The following is a 15,669-nucleotide window of genomic DNA, read 5'->3' as shown; positions in this document are numbered from 1 at the left end:
ACAGTTTAAAATTGGTTCTTTGCTAAGTTGTCTGCCATGTGGCTTAAACAAAAACACATTTCTCTGAAAATGATGGTGTACAAAGACTGGACTAAAAATGAATGAAAAAGCAGCCAGTGTCCACAGAAAAAAAAACTTCAAAAGATCTTCAGAAACCCTAGAGAACTATTGCTCAAGACCACTTTAAATAAAATTACAAGAGTCTGGCTCCTTGGAAGCAAAATGTAAAGAAATGAGGGGTGGCTCAAGACTTTTGCACAACATGGCAATGTGGTGATAGCTAACAGCTGACTAAACGTAAAAGAGGAAGAAGTGCAATGGTGGGATTGACAGTTATGAGAACAATTACAAAAAAGAATTACCACCAACTATAACCAATTTGCAGCTGAAAGACTGATGAGACACTTTCAAAGTTAATTTATATTTAAATGAATACTTTGCTGAAGTGATACATTTCCAGCTCATTTGCGGAATTCAATTACTCCTCAAAACTGGAGCGACAAAACCCAAATGGGTTTCTCACATTACATCACATTTGTTTTACCAAAGCAACGCATTTTTTCATTTCTTGTCTCAGCATATAAAAGCATGCCCCCAATCTCTGTTTCAATGAAATCCACCTCAGCTGATACTTGCATAAGCATGCCCTTCAGTATGTCAGTGACTAGTAATGCAAACCCCACCAGCCATGGGTCACTGGTCAGGAGCAAATATCAGAGTGGTGATGGAGGTGCTCTGCGTGCTGTGTTTGCATGGTAACAGAAGGCCTGGTCAACCGTGGCTAACAGAGCGTGACCACAAAACACAGGCGATCTATAACGCAGATCTATATTACAAAAAAGAAAATCAGATCCATAACTGTTGAGGGAGGTTGTGGCTGGTCATCTGTGTGCAATGTGAAGATGAGCGACTGAAAAAAAGACATTACAGCGTAAATAATATAACAAAAAAAAAAAAGAAAAAAAAAAAAAGAAAGAAAAATTATATATATATATATATATATATATATATATATATATATATATATATATATATATATATATATATATATAGTCCCAGCCCTAATATATATATATATATTAGGGCTGGGACTTTAACGCGTTAATTTCGATTAATTAATTACAGGGAAATTAACGCGTTAAAAATTTTAACGCATTTTAATCGCACTTTGCACTGTGGAACATTTCTCAGTGCACGAGTTCCCGGCATACAGATTATATCGACGCACAATGTCCAAATTAGGGGCCGCATCCTGCGAAGGACCCGCCCACGTCTTTCGCAGCCCACGAACACCACAGGCCGGAAGTGAGCAGCTAGCCTTCATATCAGCTGCCGTCACCTCTGTGTAGCTCATGTCGCTTAGCAACCGTGAGTGTGAAGCACAGCTGTGTAAAAGCAGCTGGTTAAACGGAGAACGAACTTTTTCTCCTTTTTGTGGTTTAATTTTAAGTCTTTAATTCAAAATAAGCTGTTAAAACAAGCATAACACATTTCAACATCAAGGAATACAGCTGAGAGAATGATTAATTTCCAACTATATTAAGTGAGACATTAATGTTGAATAAAACTATCCAGTTATGATGCTTAACTTTAATTTCAGGAGTTTGCTTATCACAGGAGCACTTCCACCCTTCGTTGGTCTGTGTAGCAGACTGGTGGGAAAATAAACAAAATTTTGAAGTTTAAGCTTATGTATATTGATTCATTCATCAACCAAACTTAAATTAATATTTCTCATGTCAAATATTGAAATGCGATTAAAATGCGATTAATTTCGATTAATTAATTACAAAGCTTGTAATTAATTCGATTATTTTTTTTAATCGAGTCCCACCCCTAATATATATATATATATATATATATATATATATATATATATATATATATATAGCCGCTTTCCTTCAGACTGTGCAATCTGCTCTCACATCTAACCAGACATCATACAATAGGCTGATGATTAAGGATGCTATCTATATCTAAATCTTTATCTATAAAGGGAAACTCCTGCTTTGTAAAAGCAGCATCATTTCCTTTATGAGTCACCAGATTGCACTCGGAGAAAAAAAGAATATCAAAAGTACCTTCTCCCAATTTGGAGTCGTGAGGGCTTAGAAAAGGTGTAGAATAACAATAAACATGCAGATATGATCTGATTCCCAATTTGATAAACAACTTCAACAGAAAAGGTGTGAAGAATACATAGTACATACTAAGCTGAACCTATAATATCAGAGAAAATATGTCGCATTAGGCCACAAAAAGAAACAGAAGAAGTATATCCAGCCTAATCTCTCAGTGATACTCTTTGCATTCTTGAGTCTGTTTATTTCTAAGCTGTTTTTTTTTTTTTTTTTTGGCCCGCTGAAATGAAGTGTGTATCTTAAAGCCACTTTGAAGCATACACAACAATCTGCCATTAACTGAGTTCGTGAGCCATCATCCTTCATGGAAAAGTAGCTGGAAGCAATGTTTAGCAACAGTATTTTACACGCACAAACTCACAAGGTTATACTGCTAATACTTCCTGACAGGAAAAAAAAAAAAAAAAAAGATCTAAAGCACAACAAGGATGGGAAATAAAGTGCTAAGACACCTTAAAATAAACTACTACATCTAAACTTTAGGCTATTGAGGTTAGCGTAGACTATGCATGGTTCCATAATTACACAGCTTGGAGATGAGATGTGGTAGATGATGTGTAACATTATTGAGGGTAGTGGGTCAGGATGGAGCTGTGAAAATGCTGGCATGCTGCATGTCAGTGAGTTCATGCATGAGGAGCTTTCTGTTTAAAGACGGGCAATTACTGTATATTCTGCACAGGACTAAAATGCAGCGGGTATAACAACTTTGAATTTCATTCTCCAAACAGAAGAGCTTTAACGCCGCAACACTATGTTCAGAGATATCACAGTAAAAGTGTGTGTTCCTGCATACTGTGAAATAGCAGAAAAACTACGGATGCACGAGCGACAGATGCAAGTCCTGGCAGGGACTTACGTCAAGACTTCCAACCCTACGTGGACGCCAACTCAAAACTGCTGCAGAGATACTTAAAGGAAGTTTTTTCTCTTTTCTGTAAATTACGTTATTAATCACAGTCTAAAATGAGTCATTCCATTAACTCTTCTGGTTAAGCAGTTTTCATGGAATATAGCCCATCTGATTAGATGCAGGCTGCATGCTATATAACTGACACAGGGCTCATGTAGGCCAGTCTCCTTGAAGGTGATGTTTTAGAAGAAAGTGGGACCATTAGACCCATGTATTCTCTCTGTCTGGAGTTAACACAATCTTTTCTCCTATCCATGTTTCTCCATGCCCCCTCTGCTGCTGCTGCAGTGGGAAGGTGGTTCATTTTTCAGTGGAAGTATTACTGATACCACTTCCTCTTTTCTAGTTAGTGTGGGCTGATAAATGTTTGCCACACTATTTGTCCACATTTCCACATCACTGATATGAAAAAAAAAATGTTTATCTAAGTTACAGCTGGTGGTTTTGATAGATCTATGAGTAATATTACACACAGATTCTTCCAATTCACTGCTTTTGAGTAACTTCTTTCACATTAGTATGCTATGACCTGTTACTACAAGTATTTAGATAATTCCCACTCTTGGATGCTTTTAGTATGGGTCTCTGTATTAATGGCAGACGAGCTAATGGGGATATTTAATGGGAACGCTTGGCAGAGAAGTTCATAGAGGTTGTACGGAAAGCTATGGAGCAAGCCCTGAGGTCTAGTTGACTCCATTGTCCTACGTGTCAGTGTGCAACAACTCACACCAGCATCCATCGCCACAAACAAATGAACGTACACAAAGGTTCCCCAAACTATTCAACCACAAGCAACAAAAGGTTGCAGAAGGTATTGCCTTAAGGCCTGATTTTCAACACCATCACTGACATACACAAAAACACTTTGTGGCACACATGGTGGAAGCTTCTGGTAACTCAATGACAGTGACAAAGGGTTTGAATAAATAATTACCAGCGCTGGTTAAACTGTCCAACTCTTCATGAACAAAGCAAAAGCACGACTGGTAGTGAAGCAGTTAGCACGATGTTCATTAGATGCATTAGGAGATGTAACATTCTGCAAAGAGAAGATAGCATGGCAGACAGATGAAGAATAGCCAGCCGACAAACATCCTCATCTCAGACAGTGCCAGCTATGACAGTGACAGTGCCTCCCTATTCAAAAGAAAGTTGCGCCACCATATTGCCAACCCTTAGTCAAAATAGATATGAGCAATAAAATCTGGAAAAATCATGTTGAAACATCCTGTGTGTGACTGAGGGAAGGGAGAAACTGTGGAAACACAAGTCCATTATCAAATAAGGCTCACATCTCCTGCACATTCGACAGGGCTAATGTACTGTATTCTGTCTCTAACCTCATCTATGTGAAGAATTAGTAACCTTCACACTGTGGTGAGACCAGAAGACATCAGCACATCACCTAATGCAGAAACTGATACTCTTTTGGCTACTTTTGAGTTTTTTATATGTACAGCTATTTTAAGTTGTGGTTATTGTGTCATCTTTCTCCTAAAACAAAAAGGTGAAACAGTCTATTTCTTCATGATGTCATGTTTTTAAAATTACCTGAAGACAAAATGATTGCCTGAGAAAATAATCAGTAGAGTCATCTATAATGGAAAAAAAAAAAAGATAATTAGTTTAGCACCTAATTGTGATAGTGATTTTTTTTGGTCATCTAGGAATCCATAGCAGTGACAGCTAACGATTCCACTAATGTGATGTGAGAGAAAAACGAGGCCACAGAGTGGCACGCTTAAGTTTTATTGGAGGGCAGGGCCAGCCAGTATGATGGAAGGGGTTAATAGTGGGGAGAAAAAAAAAATATCACGCAACACACCAATTTACACACCATCCTGGGTACCCCTCCTGTTCCTTCCCCACTGACGCCGAAGCCACTGGTATGATTTCCTGTCCCTTGTCTCCCTCATTGAAAGCCACTCCCTCTTCACAGCCTGGACTCAGTAACTACCCCTATATTAAAAAAAAGGTGGTCCCTAATAGCATAACACACACACACAGACACACAGACAGACACACACACACAAGACAAAGAAACTCACTGCAATACACAACTACCCAACACAAACACACTCAAAGCAGCCCGATCCTTCAATTGACCTTCTGGCTGCAGCAGTTTACTGCATTTTTTAGCATTCCATTTAAAGCTCGCTTTGTGAACCCAATCTTTCAGTAACGTGAGAGCAGACCGTGTGGCAGGCAGCAGGTTCACCTGGGGTGAAACCAATAGACTAAAGAAGCACAAAGTGCTATAAATACTCAGCTTGTCAGTATCTCTAACATCAAGCAGCACCAGAACAGAGACACTGCGACAGCTAAAAAACCCCTGTGATCTGCTGAGATGAATTCAGAGTTCTCAGAGAATGGCAGCTGTTTGGCAAGAGAGCAAGAGGCAAACAGGCACTATAAAGCACTTGAGATAGGAGACTGATCCTACACACAGACAAACAGCCACAAGAGAACCGATCACTTCACTGCTGAGTACAAGACAGAGACAGATACAGAGAGGCAGAGAAGCACAAGCAACAGTAAATGGCCTCAGCAGCAAGGAGTGGTACCACGCTCTCCATGTTAGAGTGCCGTACAAAGCCGATCTTGTCTGTACAGCGAGCTACTTGTGATCCACTTGACACTTTGTGCACAAACACGGCACTGGATCAGACTGAAAGAGACGCCACATAATATATCTAAACTTACAGATCAAATGGACTGTGGCAAACCAAACTCTTTGTGAAAACGTCCAAAAGCAGCTTCTTAAAAATAGACTTGGGTGACAGATGCGTCCTTTACAAAGACAAAACTCACCCTCGCACAGGCACTTATAATTAGGCAGCGGTCGCCTAAACCTAAACTTTAGACGGATTTCAATCAAGAAATTTCAAGAAAATGAAATGTAACTTTGTAACTACTAAATTAATCAGTAATAACGGACACAAAACTAGACAATGAACATGCCCCAATCTGAGCCGATTACCAACTGTGGATTTAAACTGTGCTACTATTCTCTTTCACCTCTAAATTTATAGTAGTTGTGAAAAACAGTGATCTATCACCCCTGAGTATGTACGCTCAAATAAAATTGACACTGTGACCCCCCCCCCCCCCCAGACAAAAGCTACAACTGTTTAAAAGTTTTTAAAAAACTAACAAAAAAGACAAAACAATAGCTGATTAACCTCCCATTCTTGTTATATGTACCTCAGCTGATGTCTTTCCACTTATCTAACATGTCACTGGTTTAAAAAAAAAAAAAAAAAAGCTGTGACAGATGAACGAGGAAAGTTGTCTCTACGTAACTGCATATCACCTTCCAGGGATTTACTGATGTACTGATATTTTTGTCTTCTGTTCTTGCTCAGTATGCAGACACTGACAGTGCAGCAGACAGCACGTCTGCATTCCCAGAAATAGTACGGCAGGCCCTTTAAAACACGTGATACTATAACATTATGTGTTCATTTTATTCAAGTTCTTCTATGTTTTTATATAATAAAAAGTCTAATTTTGCATGTGCATTAGTCTGAACACTTCCAAAGACAGAACCAGTAAGGACAAGTCTACAAGCATTTTAGATGATGAGGCTTTTGCAACACGATATCCAAATCTTTGAGATGCAGCTGTAAGTGAACAACATAACAATAACAAATGTCTGAGTCAGCACTCTCAGCTCAGAATTTAGGAATACAATTAATTGAAATGCATTTAAGTCATTATTTACTGTGGGATATAAGCTATATGAAGAGAAAAATGTCAAATGAGAACTGTACAAAGTCTCTTCAGACCAAAGTTCATTGATTATGTAATTAATTTCCTCTGAACTTCATAAACCTTTCATTTTTATTTTACTGCTATTTTAAAAGCACATTCACGCATTCAGGTTGTATAAGGATGAACAACCAAGTGGAAGTGGGTCAGTGAAGGCTGACACAAACAAACAAAAAGTCTCCATTTTGCCCACAGGGCTACAAGCTCATTTAATCACTGTCGAAGTCAACACTGTGCATGTCTGTATACATTTTAGCAACGGTTTGGGCTTAATATAAAGATATCAAACCAAGGAGTCACAGTCGCCCAAACACACACACACACACACACACACGTACCTTGACAACAAGGCTGACTTGTTTGCAAGCAACATCAACTTCTCTCTCACCATTCCCGATTTAGACTGGTGTCGGAAACTGGCAGCAACTGTGGGACATCCCCTTCATTGTATGCCAGCTCCCTGACCCAGCCATGCCACCCTGGGGTCTACATGATTTGACACACTAAACACAGGCGGGCACACACACACACATGCACACACAGGCGCAGCTTGACAGAACACCCCCCCCCCCCCCCCCCCCCCCCCCCCCCCCCCCCCCCCCCCCCCCCCTTTCCCTTTTTTTTTTAATACTAGCTCTCCACATTTTCCGCCTTTGAGATTGCTGCTTTCAGGCACACCAATGCCACTCGCTTTGTCCTCTCTCCCTGCTGCTCACTTTTCTTCAGCAGAAAACTCAACACAGACAGATTTTTCTTTTCTTCATCCTTGCAATGGTCAGCACTGTATCCGTAGCACATGTAATATAGTCCTGGAGTGCAGTGCACAAAACATGCAATATCCTACGTGCTTTCAATCGAATCTGCATAATATCAAAGTGTTATAATGAAAATGACCAAAATCATAACTCACTGTAAAACTAGAACTGAAAGAGCACATCATTGGACACATTTGGACTTTCAGTAGTGGTTCTCAGTTGCACCACTTTTACTTCTACAATCTCACCATAAACACCAGTGATTCTGATGAGGATGCTGCAGGTTCCAGCAGGCAGGTTAAAGACTGTTTAATATAACATGATCATTCTGATTATGGTTGACGTTTGTGTGTTCTCGTGTGGACCTCTATTGGGAAATGTCTAGAAAGGTTAAGGGCTACGCTACGTTTGTAAAAAAAGGCTTAAGTTACAGCAATCTTCCTCTTGTATTTAAAGATTTAGAGGAGCAATTTAGGCACTAGGCAGTATTCATAAAGATGACGTCACACTGAAGAAAGCATAATTATTTAACATCAATGCATTGCAGATAAAAAAAAAAAAGGTTCTTAAAGTTTCTCTTGCAGAGACTGCAAAGTGAAATCCAAAAACATCATAAACAACAGGATACAGGAAAAAGCTTTATTTTGAAATTAAAGCCTCTATTGTTAATTCAGCTGTGTTAATAGATGACCAACTATTTGTGGCTGTACAGCGACCTCACTGCATCTGCTTGAAACACATTACTCACTCTACAGAGGGCCATCATGACTACAGGGACTGGGCAGGTCAGGGTACACAGACAAAACACAGAGTGAACACTGACTCTTGCTCCTTGCTGGGTTGAAATACATAGATTTATTAGGCTGAGCACACCACAGACTGTGTGTTTTCAAAACAAGGTGTTATGGCACTCGGCACTGTGTAATTACACAGTGATAGACTCTGCTACCTTAATTATGGAGGCTCTATGTTCTACTAGCTCATCAGGGTGGATCTGTTCACGCAGCTTTAGCAGGAGACAAGCAAAAAAGACAAAAACAAAACAAACAAACAAAAAAATATTAATAAATCAAGCGAGGGTTAACCTCAACATGTGGGTCAGCAAACATGCTCAGCTATCATGGCGAAGCAAGACAGGCAGCTTGGAGTTAAAATACCAAGATTACAGCTCCACAGCACACATTTTCTGTATTGTGTAAAGGGATAAAGACCAAAGCAGTTAGACACAGTATCAGATCCTAACCTGATGAGCCAGGATTAGAGCAGCTATGGCTTCTGTCTACAAATTTTGGGGGTAATAAGGCAAAGAGGAAGCCTGTGATTGAAGGTTGTGGCCCCGTGGAGCAGCCTCCTCGAACTGGGTCCACCCAAGGCTTCAGCAAAGCAAATGAGCACCTTCCATAAAGCCACACGACACAAAAAGCACAGAGAGGAATGTCCCCTGCATTTTATTCCACCAGTGTGCCTATTTTACATAAATGCTCCTAAGCTTGCAACCGCAGCCTCAGACAAAGAATTGTCACAAAAAGCAATGCCATGTATGCATTTATTTAACAGGAACCATAGAATGAGCATATACGATTGAACGCCTGCATTTCCAGTAATACTTGCCTGTTAAAACAAATGTCCATGCCTAGTTTCTCTGTTGGGTATCTGAAGTTGTTATAAGCTGAAATACCCAACTTTCTTATTTCTCCAGTGACGCAAACACAGCATCGATCTTACTTTCCAACCAGCATGCACCAGGAAAAGTGTGGTGTCTTTACCTGTATCCTCATCTAGATCCCCCTGCAGAGAGGAGTCTGTGTCCTCTGAGGAGGCCTGGCTCCTCCAGCTTATATTGCCCATCCAACAGTCCACACAGCGACTAGTCCGGGTGATACTGATGCTTACACTTTTTGTGTACTGTGCCGTAGATCACACTAGCATTTTTTTTTTTTAGAGCTATCTCACAAAAGCACTGCTGAGAGTTAGTCATAAGCTAACTTGCCCTCATGATCATTCTCACTTGACTCAGCCACATTATAAAGGACTTCAGAGGAAGAGCCACAAATAGCACTGACAGAGGTCAAGAGGAATTGAGAAGCATTGTGCCTTTCCCAACTCAGTTGTTTATTAAATTAATATTCTTGTAAATCTTGAATCACAAAATCCTGGACAGGGACGTCTGAGTGAAGCTGTTCCAGGTGTGGTCACTGGTCCTGGAGAGGGTCCAACCCACAGTTATCTGGAGAGGGAATGCACTCAGGAGTCTTAAGGAAATGAACTGGCCACCTGCGGGAATAAATGACCTGCTCTCTGCCATGTAGGCCAACACACAGCAGAGAACTCAGGAGGAGCATCTTCTCTGTATCCCTGTGAGGAAAAATGTCTCAGAAGCACAGATGGAAGTAGAGAGATGGAGAATATGACCTGCCAGTGATGTATTGCTGCACTGAATGACATGTGAGACCTCTGAAAACCATCTCAAATGCTGTCTTTCGCTCCTCGGAAGGTGACGGAGATGCCGAAGGTGCCTTAAAAATGTTGATGTTACAAAGACCCCGACTTCCTTTCACTTCTCATCGATTGCCTCGGTCCAGTCATTACGCAACATGTAATCCATCCATTTCTCTATCCGATTCGCTCTCTGTGCACAGACTTGATTTCTCTCAACGCTCCACCTTTGTCCACCCTCTTTCTTTCTCTTCCCAAGCTTTTTCCCTCCCTCTTTTTGCATTCCCATACACAGCATAAACACACACACAAAGATCTAATTACAACACAGCTAAACCTATATGGGAACAGCAAGCCTCTCATTCTGTGGTAGAGGGAGGGTGAAATGCTTGCTGCCATCAAACCTCAAAATTGCAGCATGACAAACCAACACTCATAGCTTGCCCTGTGCAACAGCAGGATCACTCATCAGCAATGTGGGCAGACCTAATTATCTGGGGAACCCTTTTGTAATCAGGACTACTTTAGCTCTTGCTCAGAGTTTTGGTGACCGAGGCATGCGCAGCTTGGCATTTATGGACATTAGAAAAAAATAAGATATTTTTAAGTCTGAAGCAATTCAGTAACAACTTAGCAAACACAAGGGCATCAAAGTTTCGCATGCTTTAGTTTTAGCTCTAGTCATGCCCGACAGTAAACACTGCAGCTGAAACCCCTTCAAAGGGTAAAACAGATGCGCACTGCCGCACTATGCGGGGTGGGGGGGTGGTGGGGGGTTAGGGAGGCTAAAATAAGGAACTGATGGATCCGTTCCACCGCTGTGGCTGGCTACTACCATTGACTGTCCAGTAACAGAAGAGTTCACGAGCTAATTATAAAACACTGCGGTGCTACTCCCACGACTTTGTTACTAACACTGACGTGCCAAAATGTGTTGTGTCACAACCCCAGTCTCCACGACGGAAAGCGGGACAGACAAATACTGCAACTGTGAAAATCACAGTTATTCGTGATAATAAGCTTTTTTTTTTTTTTTTTTTAAAGCAGGTGTTCTGATGTGTTTAAATGTGTGTTTTGTGCTGTGAAGCGGTCAATCTGTGCACAACATCCATGCTTAATGGGGGCGGGAGAAAAAGTATTCATAAAGGAATCATAGTTCATTAGTTTATTGTTATCAACATATAACTAAAAGATAGATACAATCTACACAGTCTCACACATCTCCTTTGTTTGTACTGTTAGTAAGAAAGTACATGAAAACTAGTTATTATTACTATGGCGGCTATTATGAGAAAAAAAAAAAACAGCACTGAAACCCAGAGGTTTAAACCTTCTACATATGTGCAGAATAACAACCCTTAAAGTGTACACAGTGCACATATTCTGGCAACAAAGAGCAGTTTTAACTGGTTATGTCATACAGTTTTAGTGGTTTGTGTGAATCAAGACTTCACACACAAGTGGACACATGTCCAAAACGAGGAAGGAAAGAAAATCAAAAAGAAAGAAAAGTCATCCCAGACAGTGCATCTCTGTTTTGATACAGAAATGCCTTCCTGGAAAGTGGATTTATTCTGCAAGGTGAAGTTAAATGTGTTTTCTTTCCTAAAATTTTGTATCACTTTTGCAAAAAACACAACCATCGTGGCAACAATAAATCCTGTTTAAGGAATGTTGCGCTTTTTCACTTTTAAAAGTCACTGCAACAGTAGAGTCTCTTCTACGAACTCTAAGTAGGTCATTTAAAGTATTACATCCAACAAATAAACATATGGTACACAATACTGAATAAGTAATATTACTAGTTGTAGTAAACCTAGATAAAATGATGCAGGATTGCTTCTGAGCAGTGTGCAAGTCCCAATGCCGCACAGTCAACCTGGCCAAAAATAATTCCCTTCTACAATGTGTCATGAGGAAAGGAAGAGGAAAGCATTTTTCATTTTTGATCAACATGAGCACACCCAAACCTATTTATATTACTAATCACGGGCTCATTTAGCAACACTCCGGAAAAAATGAAATTTCCGAATGACTGAAAACCAGAAAACTAATCATTCAGCCCACATCATGTAGTATTATTACGGCAGGCTACCTTACAGCATCTTCAGGTTTGAGCCTCTTTCTATTTTAGTATACAAAGCATGAACACACAGCCTGAAGCTTTTAGTCTTCTCCACCCAGTTCATGTGTTTTTTGTTTTTTTTTTCTTTCTGAGAAAGGCATTAAGAAGTTTGGCTGTCTGGCTGCTGTTAAGTTTTTGGGCAACACCACAAGACACTGAATCTGTTTATGGATTTCAGTTTGGGCTGCCTGAGTGATGAAGTCATGTGGGTGCGTATGCAGAGAATGGGGTTCAGTGCTGAAACAGATGCAAGAACCACCCATTTGATTTCATCAGAGGTGACATGACTGGGCTCCACCACACATGGGGTTTGTTTTTACTACCCAAGAGAGGCCAAGTTTAGTGTCAGGAGGACACCATCCGTGGTGATCAGGGAGTATGTCAATGCAGCTAGTGAATCTGGTGTCCATGTGTTTACTCCTTAAGGCACTGGTCTGTCAGCGGCAAAAACCATCTTCCTGCTTCTATGGAGTCTCCGAAGTTGAAGCCTCCATAGAGTCCTTTCACACTTTCTCTCTCTGGGGAAAAGGCAAACTACACTTAAGCTCTGCCTGCTACAGATTTTCTGTTTTAGTATCCAAGTCTTGCACTCCCCCTATTTCCATTACACTAGCAAACAGCATAGTGTGTACTTGGGGACATATTTGGGATCGATGGGCACATAACAGACCAACAAATGACCCAGTAAGCAAAACTGGGAAGAGGATTTGGTTCACTGCAGCCTTTACTTGCTTTTAAGTTATCAGTGAAGCAGTGAGTCCTCAAAAACTGCACTGCCTCTGACTTTTCATTTAGTTGTGACCATATGTAGTCATCTGTCCGCAAGACACGAAAGGAATCGGAAACTTTTACGCCTGTGAAGAATGACTGAGCTAGTGGTGGATGACACTCCCTCCCCTCCTGTTACTAGGGGCTCTGAATGCGTGTGTGTATTTGTGTGTGCGCCCATTTACTGCAGGCAACATCGGACAGGACACTATGTGGAGCGAAGCAAGGAGACAGCTGCTGGAATGGGATGCGAGTGTAGCTGACGGGTATAAAGTTTCCTTCCAAAAAGCCATCCATACCCCCCAAGACCACCGCGTTTCCTCCCGCAGTGATTGTGCTCTGCAGCGTTTTATTTGTGGGTCAGGCTGCGCGTAAAGTGAGCGACACAAGTTGACAAAAAAAAAAAAATACGGGTCAAAGCAACGAAAAAAAAAAAAAAAAAAGCCACGTGCACAACACTGAAAATCAACACAAATACACAACCAGCAGTCCCGCGCGTGAACGCAATCCCACTCCAATGTCCAAGGTAACAAGGCAGCTAGCCTTAGCCAGCAAAAGCTAACCTTGAGCCGCTGCTGCTGCTAGCTACCCTCACAGACCCATCCTTAAATGTTAGCGAACGGCCAACTAGGAGGCAGGAGGGGGGGAAAAAAAATCTCACACCGCATACTCATTCATTTACGCGTCTTAAAAAACGCGTAACACACGTGTTTCCTCTTGAGTGAAATTCCCAGATTTGTTCCCAGACATTAGCAACGCTCGCAAACAATCAAACCGTGGTGTATTTACGACCCCTGTGCCGAGACGGAACGGTGAAATGCCGGTGTAGAAACCCAGAGAAAGACAGCCCGTTTAAATGCTATTCTCCTGGACTAGCTCGCTAAACTGTTTTGAGTACAAGCGACCGTATTATTTTAACTAACGGATCAGTTAAAACAGCTATCTTAATAAGTCGGCGTTTGGTTCAAACGGGACACATCAGCTATTTATTTTGCTTCTGAAAATATCATTAGCTACTCCCAGCTAGGTGACGCTTTATTTTAAGTGGATAGCTGAGAAAAGAACAATCCATGAGGCCCAATTAAACCACCATTTACACCCAACACACTCATCCAGCCTTATCTGGAGCCCCGTTTTTTTTTTCTTCTTTTTTTCTGGCGTTATGTGTTGCTTAACACAACAGACCCCCACAATTTGATCCATCCGCGCCCTGTGTGAGGGAGACCGTTATACAGTATCCCGAGGTGGAGCGGTGTAGTGTTGAGTGTAGCCGGGCAGGACTTACCTTGCTTGCTCTCTATTTTTCTCGACATTTTCGTAGCCAGCAGCTGTGATCCCACTCGCAGTTCAACAAAACCGTAGCTACAGACGAGCCTCGCCGTGCGTCTCCTCGGATTATTCCCTCATTTTCGATATACTGTTGTGTCCACGAGATGATTCCGCCTCGGTTAGTATATTATATTTATAGGCCACAGACATTGGTACGGTTATAAACTGCCTCCGTCCGTCTCCGGGTAATTTTCACTGGATACACACACACTACACTCGCGTTAATGCCTTGGACCTAGACTCAGTCAGGGTAGGCAGTCATCCAGTGTAACAGCGCCCCCTTGCGCCAGGAATTAGCCATGCCATCTGTCAACAAGAGGATGGGCGTGTTTCGATTTCAGTTCAAAGTTAAAATCAACCAGACTGTAACTCATGCCGATTTTGCAAGTGTTGTTGCACATCCACTCATAAATTAAGCCATATGCCTTGTTCATGCAATCAAATATAATGTGGAAATTCACCAGTCATCCATGCACCCATCTGTCAGTCTATCATAGATGGAGAAATTGCAGGGCAGCCTGGACTGTAGTGATTTTCTTTTTTCTTTTAACCTCAACAACTTCAGCAGAAGAAGGCTAATGAAACGATGGAGTCTGCAGGCTTTAAAAAGCCAGTTCAGCAGTTCAGTTCAGAACCAACATCATGGGCCAAAGACAGAACAGGTCTTAAAAAAAAAAAAAAAAAAGTAAAACATCCTGCTAAGTTGCTTAAGAAATCAAGTGTTGCACAAAAAAGACAGATTAGGGATGTTGATGGGTGCTATTATATAAACAAAAACAATAACCCGCTCTATATTTTAGATTGCTATGAGGTAAAAAATTAGAAAATTCATTGACACACACTGTAGCCTTTTCCTGGCAGTGACATTTTCTTCTTCACTCACCTCTTCTCACTCTCTGTGCGTTTATACACTGCTTTTCATTTAATCATTAGTTATTGTTAATCTCTGGCTCTCTTCCACACTGTATCTTTTGTCCTGTCTCCATCTGCTCACCCCTAACGGGTTGTAAGCAGATGGCCATCCCTTCCTTGGTCTGGCTCTGCCGGAAGTTTCTTCCTGTTAAAAAGGAGCTTTTCCTTCCCACTGTCGCCAAGTGTTTGCTCACAGGGGCTCATTTGCTTGTTGGAGTCTTTATCTTACTATATAAAGTGCCTTGAGGCAACTATTGTTGTGATTTGGTGCTATATAAACAGAATAGAATCTAATTAGATTCTTACCCTTTTTTCCATGTTCTTCAGTGTTAAGTACTTATTGTTAAGGTTAGTATACTTCTGCACACCTGTTTTCCTCTTTTAGACATGGTCAGTAAAGCTCTTACTCTGAAAATACAGCCTGTAACATTTAGCAATGCTTGTACTCACCTAGAGTTCAGTGTGTGTGCAGTGTTTCGACCAGAAAACCAACCTGGCAAACCTCACACATCTCTG

The 15,669-nt window shown here is 41.1% G+C and overlaps 1 protein-coding gene across 1 annotated transcript in view; it reads right to left on the bottom strand.

Moving 5' to 3' along the window:
• The window catches only part of rapgef1b (Rap guanine nucleotide exchange factor (GEF) 1b), a 38,301-nt gene extending 28,844 nt beyond the window's left edge, over positions 1 to 9,457 (bottom strand). The window contains 1 exon segment of the mRNA XM_030742190.1: positions 9,350 to 9,457. Coding sequence (XP_030598050.1) covers positions 9,350 to 9,431 — 82 coding nt within the window. The 5' untranslated portion in view covers positions 9,432 to 9,457.
• Positions 9,458 to 15,669: the final 6,212 nt, after the last annotated feature.

This window comes from Archocentrus centrarchus, chromosome 12, assembly GCF_007364275.1.
Source record: "Archocentrus centrarchus isolate MPI-CPG fArcCen1 chromosome 12, fArcCen1, whole genome shotgun sequence".
Classification (NCBI taxonomy): domain Eukaryota; kingdom Metazoa; phylum Chordata; class Actinopteri; order Cichliformes; family Cichlidae; genus Archocentrus; species Archocentrus centrarchus.
Note: the sequence above shows the minus strand (reverse complement) of the source record. Positions and strands in the feature narration are given on the sequence as shown.